The sequence below is a fragment of the Phoxinus phoxinus genome, assembly GCF_949152265.1.
Source record: "Phoxinus phoxinus genome assembly, chromosome: 11".
In the NCBI taxonomy this organism is placed as follows: domain Eukaryota; kingdom Metazoa; phylum Chordata; class Actinopteri; order Cypriniformes; family Leuciscidae; genus Phoxinus; species Phoxinus phoxinus.
Window position 1 is genome coordinate 21,709,591 of NC_136886.1, and position 26,706 is coordinate 21,736,296.

At 38.0% G+C, this 26,706-nt stretch overlaps 1 protein-coding gene across 5 annotated transcripts in view; it reads right to left on the reverse strand.

Moving 5' to 3' along the window:
- Positions 1-26,706, reverse strand: part of rptor (regulatory associated protein of MTOR, complex 1) — a 237,387-nt gene that overhangs the window by 146,112 nt on the left and 64,569 nt on the right. For all 5 annotated transcript variants that reach the window (XM_079627480.1, XM_079627478.1, XM_079627479.1 and 2 more), the window contains exons 5-6: positions 10,172-10,330; positions 9,061-9,207 (exon numbers count right to left, since the gene is read on the reverse strand). In XM_079627480.1, the coding sequence (XP_079483606.1) occupies positions 9,061-9,207; positions 10,172-10,330 (306 nt within the window). The remainder of the gene's footprint in view (positions 1-9,060; positions 9,208-10,171; positions 10,331-26,706) is intronic.

Below are 26,706 nucleotides of genomic sequence, written 5' to 3' on the forward strand. Positions count from 1 at the left end.
AAAAAAAAGATTTTTTGGTTGAAACAGAAGTATTTTTTATTAATCCTTCCCTGAGTTTTAGTTCAATTGTTATTTAGTTAAATCTAGAAAACAGAGAATAGTTAAGAACTATTAACTTTTTTATATAGTTTTAGTCTGCAACAACAACACTGCCCATTGATTTTGCAAAGCAACTCAAGAATGCATCAAAATGGTTCAACAACCTATGTGTTCTTTGCACAAATCTATTTTAACTATCAATTTGCTGTAAAGAGTGCGACAAATCCATCTCAAACTAACGAGGAGCTTTTGATGTGGCTGTGCAGAAGTGAAAATAAATGTGATTAATGTGCAACAAAGGAAAGGGCCAGTAGGACTTGATATTTGACATTTGACTGATTGGCCATGTGTCTATGCAGGAGTTGCTACACATAGATTAATTATAATTCATTATAATAATTAACCCCCTGAGGTCGGCAAACGCGGGGGCGCGTTTTGCTCGTTTTTTTTTACATAGCAGCAAAATAGACCTAAAATACTCCGTCAGTTTTGGTCATACAGACTTAAGAAATATGAAAAAATAAGCTGTTAAATGTCTACTTTTTTATGTGTCCACTTACAATTGAAATAAAACATTGTGCTTTTGTAAAATAAAGAAAGTAAACAGGGAGTGCTTTATGCCTCTCCGTCTCCGTGAACTTTTTTTCTGAAGCACGTCTCTAAATTTATACAAATCTCAGCGAATACTATTCACTCAGACATGAGCTATATATCTCTATAATCATTTAAGTGTGTAGTTTTAAATTATCTAATTCAAAACTAAAACAAATATTCTCTGTTTATGTAATCTATATAAAAAGAGCGAGAGATCAGCCGGTCTCATTATCGTTCTGGCACCTCATTACTCTGCTAATGTGACACGCCCATCGAGAGCGCGCGCTATTCAAACGCAGATTATCTGAAGCAACACATGCAAACCAGTCAACGCCCACAACAGCTGGAAAACACTCGCTGTGAGGAAAAGCTCTGCTAATAATATCGTGATTATCCTGGAAATTTTACCTCAAACGTGCTGGAGTAGCCGAACAACGGATCCAGCTGCAGATCATCAGTAAGTGCTTTGTTCTAATCGCGATATGAACTGGTGTCTGTAATCCGCAAAAGACTGTTTAAATGTGAATCGCGTTTCTGTGTTTGAATGAATGAACGGCACATGTGCATGCGTTTGTTTACTAACGTTACAGCTCGCGCGTGTCTGTGTGTGTGAATGAAATATCTATATTGCCTACTGAGATGAGTAAAAATCGACTGAATACGTTGAAATAAAATGTCTTTGTATAAGCAACATTTTAAACTGCAAATTAACATTTATGCCCTAATATAGGCTATATTATAAAAGACGATGTTACAGACGAAATATGAAAGACAACATTTTGTTTTGGATAGATTATAAAGTTTGTACTGCCACATCAAAACCTAATTTCCAAGGTGCAAACAAAATCTTAAAAGGTCAATATAAGCCTTCTCTTTCAATTATTTTTGTGTTTTATTAGTGACAAATTTGGGGAGAGGATAGCCTACATAATCCAAAACTTTCTGAAAATACGAATGAGAATTAACTGCACAATTACTAGAAATGTTTACCTTGGATATTATACAATTTGCAAGCATAGGCCTACACAGTTTGTGGAAAAATACAGTTTTTTTTCAAGATGTTTCCAACTCTGAACCAATTCTGTAGTAATATATATATATATATATATATATATATATATATATATATATATGTGTGTGTGTGTGTGTGTGTGTATGTATGTATGTATGTATATATATATATATATATATATGTATGTGTGTGTGTGTGTGTGTGTGTGTGTGTGTGTGTGTGTGTGTATGTATGTATGTATATATGTGTGTGTGTTGTCTTTGCATTCTTTGCATTCTGTGTGGCTCAGTGACACCTAGGCTCATTAGTATGCAGCATTAGCAGGTCTTCTTTGTCTCTCAGGTGTGAATGAGGACATTATTCATGACCTTGTTGGATCATTCACGCCCCCCTGCATATTGCCTTTCCAAACAAAAAGTGTCTTACAAAATTTAAATCAATCTATTGTTTAATGTGAACGATTAGCCCGGATGATTTTCAGATCATTTTGAAGTAAATACTCTAGCCGACAAGATCCATTAGTCAAAAGTATTGTGGGAATATGTGAAGTTGGTCGTTTGTGGTCTTATATCAGAACATTTAAGTTTGAGTTTTTTGAATAACCACGCATAAATAATATTCTCTCAAAAATGCAAACATGTACATACATGTTGCTCACATATTATGATAGTCATGTTCGTGCTAAATAGAGTGTAATTACACCTTTGCCATTAATATGTTTATAAAAAATACAAATATCAGGTCATGTCAAAACATCTCAAGGACCCCAAAAACACCTTAGACTCCAGAGGGTTAAGTAGCTAGATTAAGTCATCTTCAACACAAAGCTACACTGATAAAAAAAAACATCCTCTCTCTCAAACAGGATGTTTTATTTAACAGGAAGGTGTATGCCCTTAAAAGAGAGAGTGTGTGTGTGTGTGTGTGTGTGTGTGTGTGTGTGTGTGTGTGTGTGTGTGTGTGTGTGTGTGTGTGTGTGTGTGTGTGTGTGTGTGTGTGTGTGTGTGTGTGTGTGTGTTATATAAGGTAGATTACTTGTTTGCCAGACATTGTGATAGACAAAGCTGTGTGGGGGACTCCCTGTGTGGGGATCCTTCGGCATTTACCGGTATGTCATTATGGAACACACTCGCTCCCTTTGGCTCTCTTTATCACTCTCTCACTTCCTCCCTCTCTCTCTTGAATTAAGTAAATTAATAGGGCTGTAACGATTAATCGCGATTAATCGAAATCCAAAATAAAAGTTTGTGTTTACATAATATATGTGTGCATTTTGTGTATAATTATTTTGCATATATAAATACACACACATGCATGTATATATATTTAATAAAAATGTGTTATTTATATATAAAATAGTTATATGTATATATAATATAAATCATATAAAAATATATATGCAGTATATAAAATCAAATATTTCTCAAATGTATACATGCATGTGTGTGTATTTATATATAAAAAATAATTATACACAATACACACACATATATTATGTAAACACAAACTTTTATTTTGGATTTCGATTAATCGCGATTAATCACGATTAATCGTTACAGCCCTATAAATTAAGCGAATGAAGTTCAGAACACCCAAACAAGACGGTCACTTTTGATCTACCAAAATGAACAAAAAATGTTCAACAAAATTTTCAAATGTATACTTTTTTTTTTATTTTTTATTCTGAATATCCTTTCCAAATCTGATGGGTCCTCAGTTGTTGCATTATGGAATATTGAAGTGTCCACTAGTCAGATGGAGCAGAAGTACTGTATGTCATCTGGGCTTTATTTGCTTACTGTATTACTGAGTATTTGGACATTTTACTCATAATGTATAGCAGGGAAGCATCCATATTTGGACACAGGAATTATGTATAAGCATCCTGAAACTCTATTTTATTTATTTATTTTTAAACAAGATGTGATTCAATATAAGAGAAAAAGAGGGAGGTGTGTGTGTGTACTTTCAGAGAGAGAGAGAGAGAGAGAGAGAGAGAGAGAGAGAGAGAGAGAGAGAGAGAGAGAGAGAGAGAGAGAGAGAGAGAGAGAGAGAGAGAGAGAGAGAGAGAGAGAGAGAGAGAGAGAGAGAGAGAGAGAGAGAGAGAGAGAGAGAGAGAGTTTCTCATCTTTTCTCGTTTGATTTTAGCGCACTTGCCATTGCTAGGAAACATTCTTTACTCTGGTTACAGTGATAACATGCTGAAGACGCATTTGTTCTTATGCCGTGTGGCTTTTCAGTTTTGCTGAGCTAGTATAGCCCTTTTGCTGAATTCAATAAAGACTTTCCAGGTGGGTATATAATTGGTTAGTATACCGCGGCAGAGGACATATATTGTTATATATAACAATTGCAAGCATCTAATTTGTAAACAAAATGATTTAAGCACTAAATCCAGCATAAACTCACGCTTTCTCTGGTCCGCTGTCAATCTCAAAATGCACTGCGCGAGCGTGAAGCTCGACTTCCATAGGCTCCGCTCGCTCCGTGCCAGTGTACACGCACCGTTAATCAATGAGCAGCGCGTGAGTGTCAAGCATTAATTAGCGTCGCGTGAGCAGCAGTGAAGCGTTGGTTTCGGCGCCGAGTCTATTTTTGCTGCACTGCTCACGCTCAATTAAAGTGAAAGCACACTTTTGATGGACAAAATAAATATGATTTCACACAAAAAGTGCCCAAAATACACAGAATTTGCATGTCTAGAGTGTTTTAACAAGAACTGGAGAAAGGCTATGTCAGAAAATAAAATGAAGACTCAAAAATATTTATAGAAAATGTACTCATTTAAACTTGTTTTTATTATTTAGTTTGGGTTAAAGTATATGGTGTTTTATAAAAAAATAAAAATATATTTGTGTGTGATGTAAAGTGGTTAGAAAAAATGTGGTGCATCTCTAGGTGAAGCTGCTTTGATACAATCTGTATTGTAAAAAGTGCTATATAAATAAAGGTGACTTGACTCAACTGGCCGAAATTTTGAGATTGCAATATATGTGAAAGACTATAAGACTTAAGAGCTCGCTCAAGTACTGCGGAGCTAAACCATTTAGTGCTTTGTAAGTAATCAGCAATATTTTTAAATGTGTATGATGTTTAATAGGCTTTTATTAATGTTTGATACAATATAGTGCAATAAAGTAACAGTGGTTTGTATTAATATTTATTGTATAGGTTATTCAAATCAATTTTCGAATTGCAACTAAACACAGCAACTAAACACAGATATATACTATATTGCCAAAAGAATTGGGACACCCCTTCAAATCATTGAATTCAGGTGTTCCAATCACTTTCATGGCCACAGTTGTATAAAATCAAGTACCTAGGCATGTAGACTCCTTTACTCCTACAAATATTTGTGAAAGAATGGGTCGCTCTAGGGAGCTCAGTAAATTCAAGTGTGGTACTGTGATAGGTTGTCACCTTTCCAGTCAGTCCATTCGTGAAATGTCTTCACTAGTAAATGTTCTACAGTCAACAGTTTGTTTTTTTCAGTCCCCCCTTACTGTTGTGTTACACATTTAAGGTTTAATTTAGGTTCCAATATAAACTTAGAAATTGTAGTAGACAGAAGGTAGCATTTGAGACATAGATGAAGAGATTCAAAGAAGATTAAGTCAAGCAATTCAGGTGTCTGACATTAGCTTTTGTCTTTATGCACTTCCTGACCATTAAGCTCAAGATACAGCGGTGCCGTTGTCTCTATGATAATGTTAAGGTTTGAGCAATCAAGTCAGGCTGATTGGATTAGCATCAATGCTCTGAATAACTGTTATGCTGATGAGATTAGAGCCGCAGAAAATTTGGTAACAAGCTAATGCCTACTTCATTTGCATGCTTTGTTTAGAGTCTCCTCCTCTATGTAATCCCAAAGGTTTAATTTAGGTTTCAATATAAACTTAGACATTTTAGTAGACAGAAGGTAGCATTTTCAGGCATAGATGAAGAGATTAAAGATCAAAGAAGATTAAGTCAAGCAATTCAGCTGTCTGACATTAGCTTTTGTCTTTATGCACTTCCTGAACATTAAGCTCAAGATAATGTTAAGATAATGTTAAGGTTTGAGCAATCAAGTCAGGCTGATTGGATTCGCATCAATGCTCTGAATAGCTGTTATGCTGATGAGATTAGAGCCGCGGAAAGTTTGGTAACAAGCTAACGCCTACTTCATTTGCATACTTTGTTCAGAGTCTCCTCTATGTAATCACTCCCCTCTTTGAAAAGTATAAACTACAATGTAAAAGTTCCCTTAGTAGAAATTTCGATGACTACAGCGCTGTGAGTCTTGATGACTGCAGCTACCAACAAGCTTCTCAATAAAGAATCCTGCTGAAGATACACCCGAGTCTCCTGGTCTTCGCTTCTGAGTTTCCTACACTTTAGAAGAAAAAGTTGACAACAAGTCCATAGCTACAGACCTCATGTGGCCTTCAGATTAGCTCAAGAACAGTGCATAGAGAGCTTCATGGAATGGGTTTTCAGCTTCATCCAAGCCTTACATCACCAAGTGCAATGCAAAACGGCGGATGCAGTTGTGTAAAGCACTGAACCACTGAACTCTATAGGACTGGCGGTAGCCAGGAGAGCGGTACTTGCCTGACTGTATTGTGCAAAGTGTAAAGTTTGGTGGATGAGGAACTGGACTGGCATGCACAGAGTCCTGACCACAACCTGATAGAACACCTTTGGGATTAATTAGAGCGGATACTGCGAGCCAGGCCTTCTCGTCCAACATCAGTGCCTGGCCTCACAAATGCGTTTCTAGAAGAATGTTAAAAAAATCCCATAAACAAACTCCTAAACCTAGTGGAAAGTCTTCCCAGAAAAGTTTAAGAGGTTATAGCAGCAAAGGGTGGGCCAACTCCATGTTAAACAGTATGGATCAGGAATGGGATGTCATTAAAAAGGCAGACGTCCCAAAACTTCTTCATAATTACGTACAAAATAAATATATTTTTTCTGTTTGGTCAGTTACCTATGCCGGAAGCAGTAGACACATCACATTAACGATTTCAATATATGACTTATTCTCTTTAAAAAGACTATAAACAATACAGATAATATCTGAAGTAACAATTAATTTACATACCGTATTTTCCGGACTACAAGTCGCACGTTTTTTCATTGTTTGACTGGTCCTGCGACTTATAGTCAGGTAAGCCTTATATATCAAAAATAATTCATACTGACTGAGATGAACCAAGAGAAAACATTACTGTCTACAGCTGCGAGAGGGCGCTCTAGATAGGAGTTGTTCAGAAGCGACACAGAGGAAGAGTTCAATGGATTCAGTGTTGTGGAATGAGATTGCGGGAGCCTGGTGAACTTGCTTACCGGTAACTTGCTTGTTGGACTCGCTGTCTAATGTTAATTTAGCCTATTCAGCCTACCAGGTATATTTTCTTTATGCTATTGTGTAGCTGAATAACTGTTAATGTGTTACGTTAACATACCGGACACATATTCAGCCTGTTGTTCTGTGTGCTATTGTGTAGTTTAATAACTTGCCTTTCCAGATTAAATGTCTGTTCTTGGTCTTGGATTTTTTGTGAAATAAATGCGACTTATAGTCCAGTGCGATTTATAGCCCGGAAAATACGGTACATATATCGTAAAACTTATCCTGTGATACTAAGATGCTGCAAATTGGGTGATTTTAGGTCAATGTTTTGGCTGTAAGTCAATAATGCACTCTGTGGGGAATAGTAAGATGGCCGCTCGAACACTTCCGGTTGCTTCACTGCCTGATGGCAGTTTAGAACGCAATGAGCAATCCAGTTAGAACTATATTACAAAAATTGTATGACCACTATACGTTATGCATGATAAAGCATTTTAATTTTCCAGATATAAATGACACATTGAATTGCAGTGTTGGGCAGTAGCGTCGCTACAAGTAGTGACGTTACTAGTTCAACTACATTTCTCAGTAGCGTGGTGGTAGCATCGCTGTTTTGTGAATCAAATAGCTTTTCAGTAGCGAAGCTCTTTTGTTGATCAAGTAGTGTGGTAGCGTCCACACAATCTACTCTTTACCACTTAATTTGAGAAAAACTATTGTCATATCATAAAAACACAAAGATATGACAAAGATACAAAGGTCATGGCAACCCGTCAAAATAAAAGTTTGGTTTAACATTTGAATAAAGTTTTGCTTAAAGGATAATTCCGGTATTTAACACCTTGAGTCTATATTGTAGTTTGTTTTGGATGAACAAGAGTGGTGGACAACATTTTTTTGACAATGGTTCCTCTCTCGAGTTTTTGACTATAATAGAATTGGCCATGGACCCATTTAACATTGGAGTCAATGGGCATGTCCGAAAATGTCATTAAAACAACCTTTAACATTAGTTTTCAAAACTGTGCAACTCACCGAGTGATTAGTGATGTTAGTTGATGTTCCAGAAACAAAAAGTGTTGCGAAATACAGTTTCTGTCGTGTTTTATTCGTCATTTTGTAAAATCCCATTGAATTCTGTTGAAGGATCAACAGAAACCACTCGGTGAGTTTGACAGTTTTGTAAACGAACATTATTGGCTGTTTTAATGACATTTTCGGACATGCCCATTGACTCCAATGTTAAATGGGTCCATGGCCAATTCTATTATAGTCAAAAACTCGAGAGAGGAACCATTGTCAAAAAAATGTTGTCCACCACTCTTGTTCATCCAAAACAAACTACAATATAGACTCAAGGTGTTAAATACCGGAATTATCCTTTAAATCATTACATTTTAAATCATTGGTTATTAAAATGTAATTAAACCGTTAAAATGGAATCAAGAAAACAAAACAAAACAAAAAAGGAATTTGGTTTTTTAAAAAAATACAATGAATTTTGAGGGGAAAAAATCATATATCATAGTGACATAAACATGTCATTTATTTAAAATGTATCATAAAAAAAATAAAATGGGAAAAAATATAATACAGAAAAATTTATTTGGAAAAAAAAATAATTTGAAAAAATTAAAACAGAATGTGGGAAAACAGAGCCCTACAACCAGCTTTTTGGTGCATTACCACCACCACAGCTCCGGATGGTGACATCACGTACCAATGCTTGGGCTGACGTGAGAAATGTACTTGATGGAAAGATGCACACACTCTCAAAATCTAGTTTTGTTATAGTTATATAGTTTTACATAGTTATGGTTTCAATATTTATTTATTTTTTGCCAAATTGGTTTGGAACATACCTGGCACATATATGCCAGCCTAACAGTTTTATTGATCAATGAGAATGCAATGAAGTTGGTTCATCATAAAAAATAACTTAGATGTTAAACATTTCCCAAGCTGGAAGATTCAGTGTAGTGAAGCTTCATTTAATGTAGAGTAACATTTTCTGTGTGTGTCTGTCTGTGTCTGTGTGTGTGTGTGTGTCTGTGTCTGTGTAAAAATCACACACCTCCAGCTCCTGCTCCCTCTGCAATGCAAACTGTTTGAATGACTTGACAATGATCCCAGCATTAGAGCAGTCATACACAAAGATGGAGGGACTTCCCATCCATGTCTGTAGGTCATAGATGGACAGAGGGATGTACTGGGTGTAGTTCTGAGAGAGAGAGAGAGAGAGAGAGAGAGAGAGAGAGAGAGAGAGAGAGAGAGAGAGAGAGAGAGAGAGAGAGAGAGAGAGAGATTAAAAAACTTCAATGAGTATAGGGAAACAAACTGCTGCTAATGACTGCTGTGGTGAGACACAAAAATAATTTTTTTAGGTAACACTTTAATTACTTTCATTAATAAATCATTAAAAAAGTTATAGAATGTTATGTTAACAGTTAATGTAAAATAAAATGCTTACAAATGTTATTAAACTTTCAATTCATATTCAATTCATAGGTGTGATACGGGTAAGTTAGGGACATGTTTGGTGGAATGGGTAGGTTTTAGTGTTAGTTAAAGGGTTCAACAGTGTACTGGGGTCAATTTGATATAAGGGTACATGGTTCAAACTGTTTATATTACATTGTTTTAAATAATTGAACAAGTATTTTCTTGAAAAAATTATTGGTTCTCATGTTGATGCATGATTCCAGGAATATCCTTTTTAAAGGAAGTGTTTACTTAAAATGTTGAATTATGTCATCATTTACTCACCCTCAAGTTGTTTCAAACCTGAAATTTCTTTTTTCTGCTGAACACAAAATATGGATATTATTTTTTTCCTACTATGGAAGTCAATGGGGTCCATCAATTGTCTGGTTACCGACATTCTTCAAAATATCTTCCTATGAATAGTATTAACATAGATTAAAAATACTTATTAAACTAATTTTTTTTCCACAACATTTGTACAATAATTAGGTAAATGGATTGAAGTTTAATGACATTTGTTAGCATTCATGATAAGCAGATAATTTAAACAAAGCATAAAGCATATTATCTTATAGCTATATGAATATATATGAAATAATAATCATTATGTAATGTTTGTTAATGCTTTATTAATGAAAGTTATTTTAAAGTGTTACCCGTTTTTTTTATTCACCCATTTTTTCTGATACTTTTTGCCTTACCTTATTGAAGACCCAAATCTCTCCATTGACGGTGGGTCGAGGCACCCCATGGCCATTATAATGAAAGAGAACACGTTCCTCTTTGGCATTTCTCCGTAGTGAAGTGCACAACTTTTTCACCTCATCAACTGTAGGGTCCAAACTCTGCTTATAGCGGGCCTGGAAGAGAGAAGATAGATGACAATGATAACCAGAAAGAATATTAATAAATCAGAATGTGTCAGCACAGATCTCAAAACATCTGGAACTACCGGTATACTTAATATAAAATGTAAACAGATTGATTCAAACATATTAAAATTCATCAACCCTTACAAATAAATCTAATTTAAAATCTAGTGTAAAGAATGTGCTACAGCCAGAGAAAATAATCACTCTAAAAAATTATCATGATAAAAATGCTACGGTAAAAACATGTTAACTGTGAACCTTTTATATATTAGTATTTACCTTCTCAGTTTGTGAAAAAGCAGCTTATGATACGCTTTGATTCATCATGTGACTTCCTAATCACGACCTGTTTTTGGTGGTTGTTAAAAACGTTACAAAAGTTTTTTACAAAGTTACAAAACAGTTCTTCAATAAGTTGGTAAATTAACACTATATAAGTACCGTAAATGAAATATGTTTTGTTTCTTACTGTAAATTTAAGTTAAATATGTCAAGCCAAAAATGTTGCTACCATATTTTTTTACTGTAAATTTCTGGCAACCACAGATGTCGGGTTTTGTTTTTTTTCCCATAAATGTCATGGATTCTTTTTTTACAGTGTGTGGAGCTTTCCATAACTGATGACAAACCCTCAAAAAAACAACATTCCAGCACCAAGATTGCCACTAATTATAACACACATAAATCAAACGAAATTCTTGGTCAGCAATTCAAATATATCCCTGCCATGAGCTACTTCATAAAGTTGTGGGGACAAATTTGGCCAAGGCAAAAATTGATAACCATAAATACATGCATCATCAACCTGCACTATAGACACTGGCTATGGAAATCCACATGAGTCAAAAACCAGTTCATGTCGTGTGTGAAATCTACTACCACAAAAAACTCACTAAAATCTCCCACCAGGGCACAGTAGACAGACACATGTTGAGATAGACCAGCAGTAATAGCCATCTAATTCTAGATGAATAAATGGGAGAAGAGAGAAGGTCAGAACATATGGGTTTGAATATTGACTGAATGAGATTCCTGACTGAGCATTTGTATCAGGGCTTTGATAATACATTCATAGCTATCTCTTCTCACCATCCATGGCTGTTTATGCTGAGTGAGTGAGTGAGTGAGTGAGTGAGTGAGTGAGTGAGTGAGTGAGTGAGTGAGTGAGTGAGTGAGTGAGTGAGTGAGTGAGTGAGTGAGTGAGTGAGTGAGTGAGTGAGTGAGTGAGTGAGTGAGTGAGTGAGTGAGTGAGTGAGTGAGTGAGTGAGTGAGTGAGTGAGTGAGTGAGTGAGTGCTAAACCTTGCTAAAAAGAAAATAATTTAGACCGCAATGCAGTGAGAAGGAGAAGAGTATCAAAACACTGATAAGTGATGGATCCTTATACTCTAGGGACAGTTATAAGCCTGAGTAAAAAGAAAGGTTTTTAAATTGGATTTAAATTCACATTCTGAAGAAACTAATCTGAGGAAAACCGGAAGACTATTCCACGGTTTTGGCCAAACAATAGAAAAAGCACGGTCACCCCTCTATTTAATCTAGATCTTATTCTTGGGACTATAAACAATCTGTGTATTTGGATTTAAAAGATCACAGAGATATTTAGGAGCCGATCCACTCAGAGCTTTAAAAACAAGTAGTACAATTTTAAACTCAATTCTACAACAGACCGGCAGGCAGCCAGTCCAAAAAGCATAATACAGGGAGATATTGTCACCACCATTATGTTATGTTCATAGACTTTCAGTGTGTTTTTATTCTTCACTTGAGTTTCCCTGTCTGTGTTTCCCGCCACTAATCTGTTACCATGGACACTGATCACCTTCCTCACAGCTGCCTGTCTTTTGTGTTAATCATCACTGTGTATTTAGTTCCTGCCTGTATTATGTTCATTGTCCGGTATTGTTTGTGTGTTCATGTTTCACACGCTGTCTCACCCTTCTTCCCGTGTATCCTGAGTTTCTAGTAGTAAAGAAAGTGTTTGATCTACTTTCATCTCCGTCTTCCTTGCTACGAGCTGTGACAGAATACCGGACCAAGAAAATGGATAATGTGGAGTTCATTGCCCTAGCTCAGAAGAGCCAGGATTTTTTGTCTTTCACCACAAATTTCTTTTAACTTGCAGTCACCAGCCCTCTTGACAACGAAACCCTGAAGACCCTGTTCTGGATCGGGGCAAACTTCCACCATCCGATCGACCTCCCAGACACCTCTAACCTGAACTGGAAGAAGACCATCATCAGGTGTCTGGAAAGCATCACACCCCGATCCAGAACACAGCCAGACCCAGAGCCCGGATTGCAACCCTCGACCGCGGAGAACTCGTGCGTGCCCCCCGCAGACGGAGAGCTACCACCCGCGGCGGCGCGCCAGCCGGAGCCCGAGATGAAGAGGACAGAGCTGATCCTCGTTCCGGAGGAGGAGCTCCAACAGGAGTCTGACCAGGGGTGTAGGGTCCTATAAAATCCGTTTTATTTTTTCCCAAACTCCGTTTTATTTTTCCCTGAATTCATTTTTTTCCGTTTAAATTTTAGCAAATTCAGTTAAAAATTTTGGGAGTTCAGTTTTTATTGTTATTTTAGTCATAAAAATAGTGTGAAAAAACTATAGGGCCCTAGGGGTGTGAGCCCACGACATCTGCAGACGAGGGAATCCATTCGACGGAACACGAGGACTGGCTGATTGACTTCACTAAAGAAACACCCACCCTATCCTCACCCGTTTCCCACCCTATCCCACCCGTCATCTGCATCTTCGTCGTTTTCACACCACTCCAGTGACTGCATCTACCCTACCATCTTACCACCAAGCTCAGCCAGCCTGCCAGTCCTCCAGCCCAGCTGCTGCTGGATGTTCGCAGCCCAGTCTCTGGGGAGTTCCTCTGATGTCGAGCCGTAGGTCAGCCTTCCATCCGCAGCACGAGTGCATGAGGATCCCGCGGCTCCGCCTCCAGCCTCTGCACTCCATCTCTGCCGGTCAACCTGTCGGCTCCGTCTTGGCTCCTCCCACCCGCGGCTTTGCCAGAGACCCTCGTACTGACGGCTATATCGGGTTCCCTCATCCTGCCGGCTCCCCCTTGGTCAGTCGTCACTCTACCTCTACCACAGACTTACGGTCCGTCAGCTACGCTCCGTCCCTCCACCCCTTCGCCTAAAGAGGGTTCCTCTTCCCATCAGTGTCACCTCTGTCCTCCCTCACTCTGATTTCGCCTCAGCTCTCGGGTACTTCGGCTTCACCTCCAGCGTTCGTTGCCACGACGTCACCTAGATCTCCCAGTCCAGCGACGTCGTTTGCTCTCTGTCTGCGCCGATGGATCCATCCGCCGGCTCTCTGTCTGCGCCGATGGATCCACCCGCCAAGTCTCCGTCGGTCGTTCCCCAGCTCGTGGGCTTGTCGGTACTGGACTGCTCTGGGTCTGCGCCACCAGGCCCATTCCATCAGTGCCGCCAGGGAATCGTCGTCATCCCTTCACCATCCTATCACTCCAGCCTCTCTCCTTCACTTCATCACCTCGTCCACCTCCAGAACCTCCTCCGGTCCTCCCTCCGTTGTTCTGTTACGAGCGAGGAAGCTCCTTGCCGGAGGGGGGAGTAATGTCACCATTATGTTATGTTCATAGACTTTCAGTTTGTTTTTATTCCTCACTCGTGTTTCCCGCCACTAATCTGTTACCATGGACACTGATCACCTTCCTCACAGCTGCCTGTCTTTTGTGTTAATCATCACTGTGTATTTAGTTCCTGCCTGTATTATGTTCAATGTCCGGTACTGTTTGTGTGTTCATGTTTCACACGCTGTCTCACATGTTCGCCTGTTCCCGTTTATCCTGAGTTTCTAGTATTAAAGAAAGTGTTTGATCTACTTTCATCTCTGTCTTCCTTGCTACGAGCCGTGACAGATATGATCAGATTTCTTGGTCCCAATCAGAAAACTTAAGCTTTTATAACTGGTTTGAATTCACTTATATTGCCAATTTCTTTCACTTTGAGAAAGTAGTTAAAAAAAGAGGGGGAAAAAAGAAAGATCTGAAACCACAGATCCTTGATTATTTTGCAAAAAAAAAAGTTAATGCCAAACATGAATGGCACTAACAGTTGCACTTGAGTGTGCCGGAATTACTTGAGATTCTGCCTGTTTGTTTTGTGTTAAGTTCTTGTGTACATTTTCAGAAGGTAATATGGAACAGGTTGTTTGTAAATTTAAAAAAATTTACTTTTTTTTTTTTTTTAGTTGGGGAAATTTTTACTAGGGATGTCCAGATCCGATCACGTGATCGGAAATCGGGCCCGATCACGTGGTTTCAGACTCGATCGGAATCAGACGTTACCTCCCGATCAGGACTCGGATATAATATATGTATATATATTCTCATTATTTTTTAACACTATAGTTATGCGGTGGCACAGAGTTAGACCCTTTTGACTCCACACAGAAACAGCAACGCGTGCGGCATGACAAATCAAATCTTGACGAACAAATCACTTTGTTGACATCTCCAAAAGTGAAGAATTTATGTTATTTATTACTTGATTGTTCAAGCTACCTCACAGAAGTGCTCTGTTTTTTAACAGAGTTGTTGAATGTTAAAATAAGGTGAATTAAATAAAAAATAAGGAACATCCTGGATCAGTTTTTTCGCTCTTCTTCATTCTTTTTTTATGTATTATAGAAGTATCGGATCGGGACTCGGTATCGGTACATACTCAAAATCAAATGACTCTGACTCGGAGGCAAAAAAACCTGATCGGGACATCCCTAATTTTTACTGTGTAAAAATAATGACAATAACTCAGTGGTTCATCACACAAATTTACCCAATTCGTGCCTGATATAGACCCACCTAAAGTATCTACAATCCATTCTTACTTATTGTTCTGACACTTTGGCTACGTTCACACTGCAAGCATTTATTGCTTAGATAAGTTTTTTTTTTTTTTTACTTCTCCGAAGTAAAAACGGAGAACATTAAAGTAAGTGATTACAAATGTATTTATTGTGTGATCTGCCGCGGAAACTAGCGAATGTATGCACAGGCAATTTTAACCCTTGTGCATTGTTCAAATTCCCATCCTTTCGTTATGTTCGTGGCTGAAAACAGCCACTACTTTAAACTGCTGTAAAAATTGATCAGATAAATATTTTTTTGCCATTTTTTTTGCATAAATCTATTAATCAACCTCAGTCCTGTTCAAAACTACTAAATGTTTTTTAAAAAATCAAGATTTTAACTCTTTAATTGCCAAATTCATAAATTATGTCACTGATTTGGGAGGGAAAAAAACACAAAATTACTTATTTTCAATATAAAATGTGATTGTGGACTGGATTTTTTTTTACCTTTTATCACAGTCTTGGACATGTCAAAGATTAGAAACAACATTGGTTTTGATGCATTGATAGTTTTTGTGCAGCATCAGATTTTAACTTTTTCTCCCTCATTTACTGTTCGTGGCTGTTTTTGCCCCATTGACTTCCATTATAACCACATTTTTTGATTGCAAAGCCATGACACCATAAAATCATGTATTTTTGATTGTTGGTGGTTTTCCCTGTTGGGAAGAGGTAAAATTAGTATTTTTACTGTTGATAACCAGGTGGCACAATTAACCCTTTATATAGGCCTGTGCAAAAAAAAAGCTTAGTTTCTGGCTTTTACATGGAGTTATATGGAGTATAATAGCATAATAAAGTGTGTGTGTGTGTGTGTGTGTGTGTGTGTGTGTGTGTGTGTGTGTGTGTGTGTGTGTGTGAGAACTTGATGCGTCTGAGAAAATCTAAATATGCACCTCAGCTCTCAGAACTACATGGAGTAAACAAAAACAAAGTAAGTGTATTTATGCATCTGCTGCCTTTTGATAATGAGAAATGCAGACTAAACAAAAACTAAGCAAGTGGATTTGAACACTTGCATGCAAGCCTGCTGGTCATTTGATGGTGAGAAGAGTAGCAAGCAACATGAGAAAGGGCTTGACTTGCAGTGAAGTTTTAGAGATGATTCTGCAGCCTGACCCCTCCAGCGAGCTGCAGGATGTATTGTCTTCTCCCTCTGACACCACAGACTCAGGAGAGGCAGATCCTGATTTGGATGTGGCACCCTCATCATCCTCTCTAGCTTCCACTGAAGGCGAGGAGGATTAGGAAGATCCTGGGTCTGGGTGGATTGTGAGAAACGGTGAAGTTTGGTTCCACCAACGCGGAGACAACTCCCTTTCTTCAGCCTGCCAGAGGCGTGACTTCATGGCCGACGCGCTATGCCATCGCAAGGGTCCAGAACATTGATTCTGTGTTCAATCTGTTTTTTACGGGCGCCGCACAATGAGAAACTGGACCGGGGTGGACTCCACAGATCTCCGTGCCTACATGGGGCTACTGATTTTGGCCGGCGTCTACAGGTCCAGAGGGGAGTCCACACGTTGCCTGTGGGATGATCGCAGTGGTCGTGCGATTTTTAGAGCCACCATGTCCCTCTCAAAATTCAAGAAATCAGCAGAGCTCTGCGTTTTGGAGGTTGGTCATGCTGACAATGAGGTCAATAATCTCGTCGGCCCTGGAGTCACGCCTCTGGCAGGCTGAAGAAAGGGAGTTGTCTCCGCGTTGGTGGAAAACCACACTTCGCCGTTTCTCCCAATCCACCCAGACCCAGGATCCTCCGAATCCTCCTCGCCTTCAGTGGAAGCTAGAGAGGATGATGAGGGTGCCACATCCAAATCAGGATCTGCCTCTCCTGAGTCTGTGGTGTCAGAGGGAGAAGACAATACATCCTGCCGCTCGCTGGAGGGGTCGGGCTGCATGATCATCTCTAGAACTTCACTGCAAGTCAAGCCCTTTCTCATGTTGCCTGCTCTTCTCACCATCAAATGACCAGCAGGCTTGCATGCAAGTGTTCAAATCCACTTGCTTAGTTTTTGTTTAGTCTGCATTTCTCATTATCAAAAGGCAGATGCATAAATACACTTACTTTGTTTTTGTTTACTCCATGTAGTTCTGAGAGCTGAGGTGCATATTTAGATTTTCTCAGACGCATCAAGGGGAGTTCTCTCTCACTCACACACACACACACACACACACACACACACACACACACACACACACACACACACACACACACACACACACACACACACACACACACACTTTATTATGCTATTATACTCCATATAACTCCATGTAAAAGCCAGAAACTAAGCTTTTTTTTTGCACAGGCCTATATAAAGGGTTAATTGTGCCACCTGGTTATCAACAGTAAAAATTTAAATTTTTACCTCTTCCCAACAGGGAAAACCACCAACAATCAAAAATGCATGATTTTATGGTGTCATGGCTTTGCAATCAAAAAATGTGGTTATAATGGAAGTCAATGGGGCAAAAACAGCCACGAACAGTAAATGAGGGAGAAAAAGTTAAAATCTGATGCTGCACAAAAACTAACAATGCATCAAAACCAATGTTGTTTCTAATCTTTGACATGTCCAAGACTGTGATAAAAGGTAAAAAAAAATCCAGTCCGCAATCACATTTTATATTGAAAATAAGTAATTTTGTGTTTTTTCCCCTCCCAAATCAGTTACATAATTTATGAATTTGGCAATTAAAGAGTTAAAATCTTGATTTTTTTTAAAACATTTAGTAGTTTTGAACAGGACTGAGGTTGATTAATAGATTTATGCAAAAAAAATGGCAAAAAAATATTTATTTGATCAATTTTTACAGCAGTTTAAAGTAGTGGCTGTTTTCAGCCACGAACATAACGAAAGGGTAGTGAATTTGCCCAGAGTGTACTGTTGAGTTTTTGAAAATTTTCAAAGCATTTTCCTAAAATATGTGTAAAAATAAGCTTTGTCACCAAAAATCATTCCATTTGCTGAAACACGGAAAAAGTTATGGCCAAAATAAGACTCAAAAATACCCCATAGTGGCTGAAAACAGCCACAACAGCACATAAGGGTTAAAAAACAAAGACGAGGATACGAATAAAAGACAGCAGTTATTAAACATTTATTATAAGAGCCCTCGTCTTTTGCTTGTATTTAGAGCTGTCAATAATACTTACAGGTTGACTACTTAATACTTACACTGACTAGCTTTCGCAACTGTCTTGACGTCGGTTATGTAGAATCTTTAAAGTGACTCCAATGTTCGAAGAATTGTGGCGAATGTTGCTCTAGACTAGTGAAGTAAAAGTCGCATGAATTCAGACTGCGGTCAAATTTCAAAACATCTGACCTGACTGTATTATATATAGTACCACAAATGGAAGTGGCACAGATCACATATCATGTGCTTTTTGAACCGTGGGGCCTGGTCCTGCATACATTGCAATTATTGTTACTAAAACTATATATTTTATAATGGGTTAAGAATTTTTTTTTTTTTTTTTTTTTTTAATCTTACATACTTCACCTTTAAATATGTCGCCAAATTTGATTATGCATTCAACTGTGAATATGAGTAGTACTAGTTAGGGCAAAAGTCAGAGGAAAACCGGTAATAAGTCTGCAGATTCTGTCTGATAAGCACGTTTACTGCTTCTGAATGAGAGATGTAGCCACTCAATTTCAATTGTGGAAATGTTCAAAGATCACTGTGGGTTAGAATACTCCAATTTGGCACTTGTGCAGCACTTTGAACCAGTCAAATTATTCTCATTAAAGCACTTCAGCAGAATTGTGACCATGCTGCCACTTCACACGGCATGTAATTGGCTGAACAGTTAGTCCAAGTGTGTGAGAGTGAGTCAGAAGCAGGTCTGAACCAGATGAGGATCAGGATTGAGAGACATGTCACGTCATCTTCTCCTCCTGTCCAAATCTGTGAGGAGTCACACTTCCTCACACATACACAAACAAGAGCTGTTGGAAGATAACAAATGTTTGTGAGTAAGTGACATTATTATGGAACTGGATGGAGTCTGAAAGCAATCAGTGTGTGTGAGGTGACGAGAGCCAGAGAAATGAAAGCGTAATTCACAACACACACACAAACACACACTATGCTTATCAGATGATTGTGTAACACCACATCAGGACGGATGCTCAACTGAAGAGGATGTGATATGAACATGAGCTTTCTACATTGGAAGAGATTTAGCACATACAGGTGCACAGCTGTGTTAAACAGAGAAATCATATTAAGAACATTCTAGTTCATAAAAAAAAAAAAAAAAAAAACCTTCTCTTGTGATTTTGAAAGTGTCTTCGTCATTTAAAATGTATTCAATGCAAATTGACAAACACGTAGGGGAACAGAAGCACTTCCAATCACATCTGCAGGGCTGAATTAGGCTTATACCCGCTGAGCATTGAGATTCAGAAGAGATGTGTTCAATTTTGGCATCAACTCCATCAGTCTAATCCGGATTCATTTCAATACAAAGCCCTCCTTGTCAATGAAACCTCACATAATCTCATGTTCTAAACACACTCGCTCTTCAACTAATTCATGAAACTCAATTCCTGACCAAAAACCTAAAAAAACATTAAAGAAATTGATAATAATCTAAAACACACTTCAATGTTACTCGACCATTAATAAAACCACTGTAGTGTTGGGTCCGAGTCGCCCTTTGCCGAGTCCGAGTCCGAGTCCAAGTCGGACTTGAGACCAAGTCCTTAACATCCGAGTACGAGTCGAGTCCGGCCGAGTCCACAAAGATTTAAATTATTTTAAATTGACCTTTCACAAAGACCCGCCCCCCCTTAGTTATTGTTGCTACGTCCGACAAGCCATTCCGCTCTCACTCCAGTCAACACATCATGTTCTCACACAGTGAAAAATATATAGCAGAGCAAAGAGGACACTGACAATGCGCTAACAGACAAGACAGAGCAGGTACTTTGGTATGAAATAAAGTCTCAGCTTTCCAATTTTGTACTTTTTGTGAAATTCAAACAAAAAATTCAATGTTTGTGGCGCTTTAATGTGTAGCGCTTCAGTTCAAGCAGCATGTGAACTGATCATATCTTCTAGTTATAGCACGAATTAAACATGAATGACATCAGAATACACACCTTTTTTTAAGTTCAAATCCACTGACTGGTTTGGTTTGTTTGTCAGACAAAAATGTCAGATATCTGCATTATGATTGGTCAGATAGCCTATCATTCAAACTCCGGTGAAAAGTCTCAACACTGAGCTCTTAAAGGGATAGTTCACTTCAAAATGAAAATTCTGTCATTTACTCACCCTCAAGTTGTTTCAAACCTGTATGAATTTCTTTCTTCTGCTGAACACAAAGGAAGATATTTTGAAGAATGTCAGTAACCAAACAGTTAACTGGTCCCATTGACTTCCATAGTATTTTTTTTTTCCTACTATTGAAGTCAATGGGACCAGTTAACTGTTTGGATTAACTGTTACAAAAGGATTGCAATGTATAGTTGCAGTCATACGTTTACCTACTGTACATCTTTCAGAATCTGCACGGCAATGCTCAAGAATGCAACACGATGCATTAAGAGCCAGGTTAATATCTTATTTAGCCTCTGAAGGGCAGTACTAAATTAATTAATAAATTTTTAAACAAAATAAGAACAATTTACACCAATCATCCTGTTCAAAAGTTTACACCCCCTGGCTCTTAAATGGATGTTTCTTTCTTGAGCATCACTGAATGTTTGGAGCATTTGTAATAGTTGTGTATGAGTCCCTCAGTTGTCACCTGTGTGAAAAGATGGATCTCAAAATCATACAATCACTGCTAGTAAGGAGTCAAATATGCAGAAGATGACAAACAAGGGACTCATGAACAACCATTACAAAAAAACAGTTGTGGATCATTCAGGTAATGACACAATATTAAAAATCAAGCGTATGTAATTTGTCTTGTATTTTGTGTTTGTATTTTGTCTTGTGGACTAGGCTATACTTAAACATATTTTATGTGAAAAAGCTTTTTCAGGGCAGTAATACATATAAACAATGTTTCTATGATCCTTCTTATAAAAAATCTAAATAAAAATAAAATTTTGGAGGTTCTGCAAGGTGTATGTAAACTTTTGACTAAAGTGTAAATGTAACAAAAATCATAAGATTATTAGACGGCAAAATGTTGCTATGGTTATCACGTTCTCATGTTGCTATGGTTACTATGTCAATCATCGCAATTTCATGACTCACAGGACTATCATTTAGCGGATTAACTCCAACATTTAAATGCAGTTATCCCTCTTTGCACTTCAATAGCACTTCCTTTAAGCCATCACTTACTTCCCGCGTTCTGCACTCTCACTAAATATCTCGTCATAAACACTGAAGTTGTCCGCATCTGCACATTGAATCTCTTATTGTATCGCGTCTAGACTTTGTTGTTAATGAGGGGATTTGTAAAAGTGTAAAGCTCGTGCTGATTCTGAACATGCATTTTGACCGAATTCTCCACATGGTGACTCTAAAACGCCTCTGATTGGCCACTGCGTTCATGCGCTTGATATATACATGTCTGTGATTGGCTACAATGCTCAACGCTGAAACAACACAAAGCAAGTAGTTTAGTTTTGTTTAATTTTTGAATAATAATATATTGTGTCCTCCAGTGCCCAGACTCGACTGTACTCGAAACATTTTCAGAGTCTAAAATGTCAGAGTCTGTGTCAAGTCCGAGTAGAAATTCACCCGAGTGCGTGACAAGTCAGAGTTCATTAAAAATTGGACTCGAGTTTGAGTACCCCAACTCTATAAATTGGCAATTTATCTATTAATTTAAGAAACTAGAGAACAAATCATCTCATAATACAGATTAATAGACCGTGAACTAGAAATAGAGAGAGGAAGATGTAAAGAAACATGGACACAGAGGACCCTATTTTAACGATCTGAAACGCAAGTATCCAACGCGAAACGAAAGTAACTTTGTGGGCGGATCTCGCTGTTGCTATTATACCGGCGGGATAAATTACTCTTGCGCTCGACGCATATCTAAAATGGGTTGGTCTGAAGTAGCTACATTACTCATTGGTGTGGTTTGGGCGTAACGTGCAATAAACCAATCAGAGCGTCATCTCACATTCCCTTTAAGAGCAGGCGAACTTGTTCCATGGCCGATTCCTATTATAATGGTGGATTTGCCAGGCGCACACAACTTACATGACGGTAAAGGTGATTTTGCAGTCTTCAGAATTTTGTTCCCTGGTTCTTGACGGACAACCCACTTTGTCAAATGTCCCTATGTGTCTTGCCACTATTGATCAAACAGGTTTGATCCGTCATTACTACAATTAGCCTGAATAATTTGGGTAAATGTGTAAGCTAAATGTATTCCTATTTTTTCACAATTTCATGGACACCACAATGATTTCCCTCGTGTGGTAATATTTTTCCTTGTAATTATGTATGGTTTGCAAAAATGGGAACTACTGCGTCTGTGTAGATGAGAGAAGCAAAGTATATGCGCGTTGTGCACACGCTACATTATGGCCAAGCATGCGCCCTTAAAGTAGCATCTGAATAACGCGCCACTGACTTGTGTACACAAACAATGTTGTCAATGCTCGAGTTCATGTGTAGGGCCCCTGGTAATACTTCAAGCACAGTTTCATGTTGTTTCAAACCTCCCTAGTGTTTTAAAAATAGCGATTTTGATGCTCTCAGTGTAGTGCCCCTAGCACTCCCATTCAAAAGGCATTTTGACCAAAAAACGAAAATATGGTCAAACTTAAGTGGAGTTTCCATTCTAGTTATGCTTTTACACGAATGTTTGACTCTGGTAGATTAACAAAAATAGCCTAGGTTAAATTTTGGCGAGAGTTATCCTTTAAAGTGCGACTCGAGCCCGAGTCTCTAACTCGAGTGCCCATCTCTGTTTCTCTCTATCTCTATTGTGGCCAGTGGCCTTTATGAGTCTTTGAGTCTGTAAAAAAAATCAACAAACTAAAAAAATAAAAATAAAGTTTTTTTTTTTTAGGTAATGCGAAACGTAATCTTGTTAAAACATAAAATTAGTATAGAAAAAAGTATCATTCAGGAACTGGTATCGAAGTCAAGGTATCGATATCCGTATGCCAGCCCTATGTGCTTGTCCCCATTTAGAGAGCAAGTTAATAGACGTGTATTGTGTTCTGGACTAAAACATTGGCACATCGCAATACCATAGGACCTGGGCAGGTTATAAGTCTTTAGAAACATACAATGAACAAACTTAAACCCCAGGGGCATATTCAACCGTGCCCTGCTAGTACAGCTTTACTTATATGAATAACAACACATAAAAGAGTTTATTACATTTTTAAGTGGCTGAGGGACTATTTGAGACTTCTCAAATAACAGATATTCCCACTATGGTTGCTAAGACAAGACACTCAATTCAGAGGAGGACACAACCAGTCTTAGGTTATTAAACATCTCATTTCAGGGCTTTATACTACCAGAGGAAAACAGAAGGACTCTTTATGTGAGATTTGGGTGATATCTTCCAGAAATACAAAAAAAATGTCACATACTGTATGAGACAGTTGGAAACAAAGTCCAAAGCAGGTGGCAGGCATGACAGGGAAAAATGACAAGAGATAAAAGAATGGCTATATCCCATTTTTCTATATATCCCAAGTTTCTGCTTTAATCAGCAGTAACAGCCACAAGTGAATTTTGTAACTTGCCTGGATCATATTTCTGCAGTGTTGTGCCAAATAGCTCCCATCCACTTCAAAAACTCATTGGACCAAAACTTTCTCATGATTATTAAGCATAAGGCAATGAGGGATTCATTGTGAAAATTCAGATATTGACAAATCCTTCAAGTTCTACAAAAAAATGTGTAGGCCTACATAAAAAGGATGTTGTAAGGAAGTCTGAAAATATGTTTCATGCTCTTTAGATTAGCAGTACACTACAAAAGAAAACATTTTTCTGATTGGCTGCCCCAGTTATGTTGCATCACACAGCATTTTGGCTTTAGGGGGGTTTCACATACAGTAAAGTTAATTTTAAAAGAACCAAAGAAAAGCCTCAAGGCTTGATACGAAATGCAAAGTGGACCGGGACCTTATTACTTTCATATATCACGAATAAATCGAAAGCGTTTGGAGGGCTCAAACAAACTAGGTGTGAAAACACCCTAAGTGTGGGTATAAAAATTACCCAGGAATATTGTCACGTTGCACCTGGTTATAGGACAAAGTGTGACTGTGAACCCTTTATTTATTGGCGCGAAGAACAAACAGCTCGTATATTGATGTTAAAACCGTCCTGCTGTCCTGTTTCAGCAAAGCTTACTGCAGAGTTAATTCAGAGTGCTCTGCAGGATTGCTCACTCTGCTTTCAACTTATCCAATCATCCTCAGTGTTCTCACGCTGGAAGAAAACAAGGACCGTGTAAATTCAAAGACTAAACAACATCCAAAAGCAAAGAAGGAAATAGTTTATAGAAACAGGACCCAGCACATGAGACACGGCTTAGCAGTTAGTGCATGCTCTCGGACACTGCGCCATGGTGATCTCACGTCTGGCACAGATTTGAATCCATGTTGTGATTGTCCCAGTTCCATTCTACTGTCTCCTAATCTTTTTCTGGCATCTCTAATATATCTTTATAAATTTAAGCAGCAGAAAGGGCAAACATTTTCTTTTTTGACAGCGAAAAACTACTAGACCTCTTTAAATGAAAGGTGGAAAAGATCACGCTCTATTACAGACTATAGGAAAACCAGACTGTTAATTTTTCGAGGAATTTATGTTTTTAGCAACAAACCTGTTGAGCATTCTTCTAAAGAAATCCTGAGTGATGATTTAGACATGAAGATTTCACAAATGTCAAATTCAAAGTTTTTGTTGTTATTATTAGGTATTAGTCTAAGTCGAGTATTTACCTCTCTCTCCCAGTAGATAGGTAAGCACACCAAGGCATTAAAAGGAAACCCTCTCCTCCATCCGAGGTGCTTAACCCTCTGGGGTCGTCACTCACGCCGGCGTGATTTGCGCAATTTTTTTCACATAGCAGCTGAATAGACTTAAATACATACTTTTGTATGTGTCCACTTACAATCAAAACAAAACGTTGTGCTTTTGTAAAATAAAGAAATTAAACAGGGTGTGCTTTCTGCCACTCTGTCTCGTGAATTTTTTTTTTCTTGAGCACGTCTCTAAACATATAAAATTGTTGCTCGATGCTTCAGTAAATTCTCTGCACGCGCTGTGAGTTTGAGTCAGTCCCGCGACGTGCGCTTGAAAAGCAAAACGCACCAAACATTATCATGGTTTTTACTCCAATCTCATTTCATAACGTCATATCGATTGTAAACATTTGAAGTAATATATGATAATCAATATATTTTTCTCTAGTGTAGTGTTACTGAAGTGTTCCTTTTTAACGATGCCTGCTATACTATTGTTATTATTTTATTCAGCCCTGCACGCACGTATATGTTGCCTACAAGGCACAACAAACCTGGTGTTCAATATATATGTGTGTGTGTTTTGTAAATTTTAACAAGCAATTTTAACCAGAACAAATCTAAAACAGATTCCCAAAATCAAGCAGCCCTAGTTTCTCTTGATATCAGCATGGTCACAGCTTTTTTTATTTTTTAGGTACCAGTCCTGCTGACTTCAACATGAGCAGAACATGGTAAAGCAAATAATCAAACACCTGGGAAATGACAGGTATGCACTGTTTCAGGAATGGCACAAAGGTGTGTGACTGGTTAAGTCTCTGTCTTTAGTTCAGTGTGTTAAATAATGTGCTTTTTTTGCCATTTGTTGTGTATATATATAAATTTGTTTGTTTTTTGTGAAATTTAAATGGCCATTTTAACTAGAAAAATCTAAATGATTATTTATTTATTTTTTCAAAATTGCACATCCCTATATAGTTGCTCCTGATATCAGCATTTTCTCAGTTGTTTTTTACAGGGACCAGATGCCGGCCCTTAGCGGTCTCTAATTTAATAACTAATGATCATTGCGACGGAAGTGAATCAATCAAAACTAACTTTAGCTGGAAAATATATTTATTCAAGAAACGCTATAAAGCCAAAACAATCTCTGTTACCTTAAATTATCCGTTTATCACTGTAAAGCTGCTTTGAAACAATCTACGTTGTTAAAAGCGCTATATAAATGAAGATGACTTGACTTAAAAAGTTAATTAAAAATTCACAAACCACGCTTAAACGTAATTTTCTCAAAACTAAAAACTTTTACATACATGCTGCTCACATATTACTGTAGCAGAGTTTGTGCTGAATACAGTGCAATGAGACTTTAGCCATGAAAATGTTACAAGAAACAGAAATAAGCACAAATGTCAGGGCATGTCAGAACACCTCCAGGGCCAAGAAAACACCTTGGACACCAGAGGCGGGTTAAGCTAAGCTTTTAAAAACTTATGGTGTACACCAGAGATAGAAACTCAAGCCTGCATCTTGGACTTGAGTCG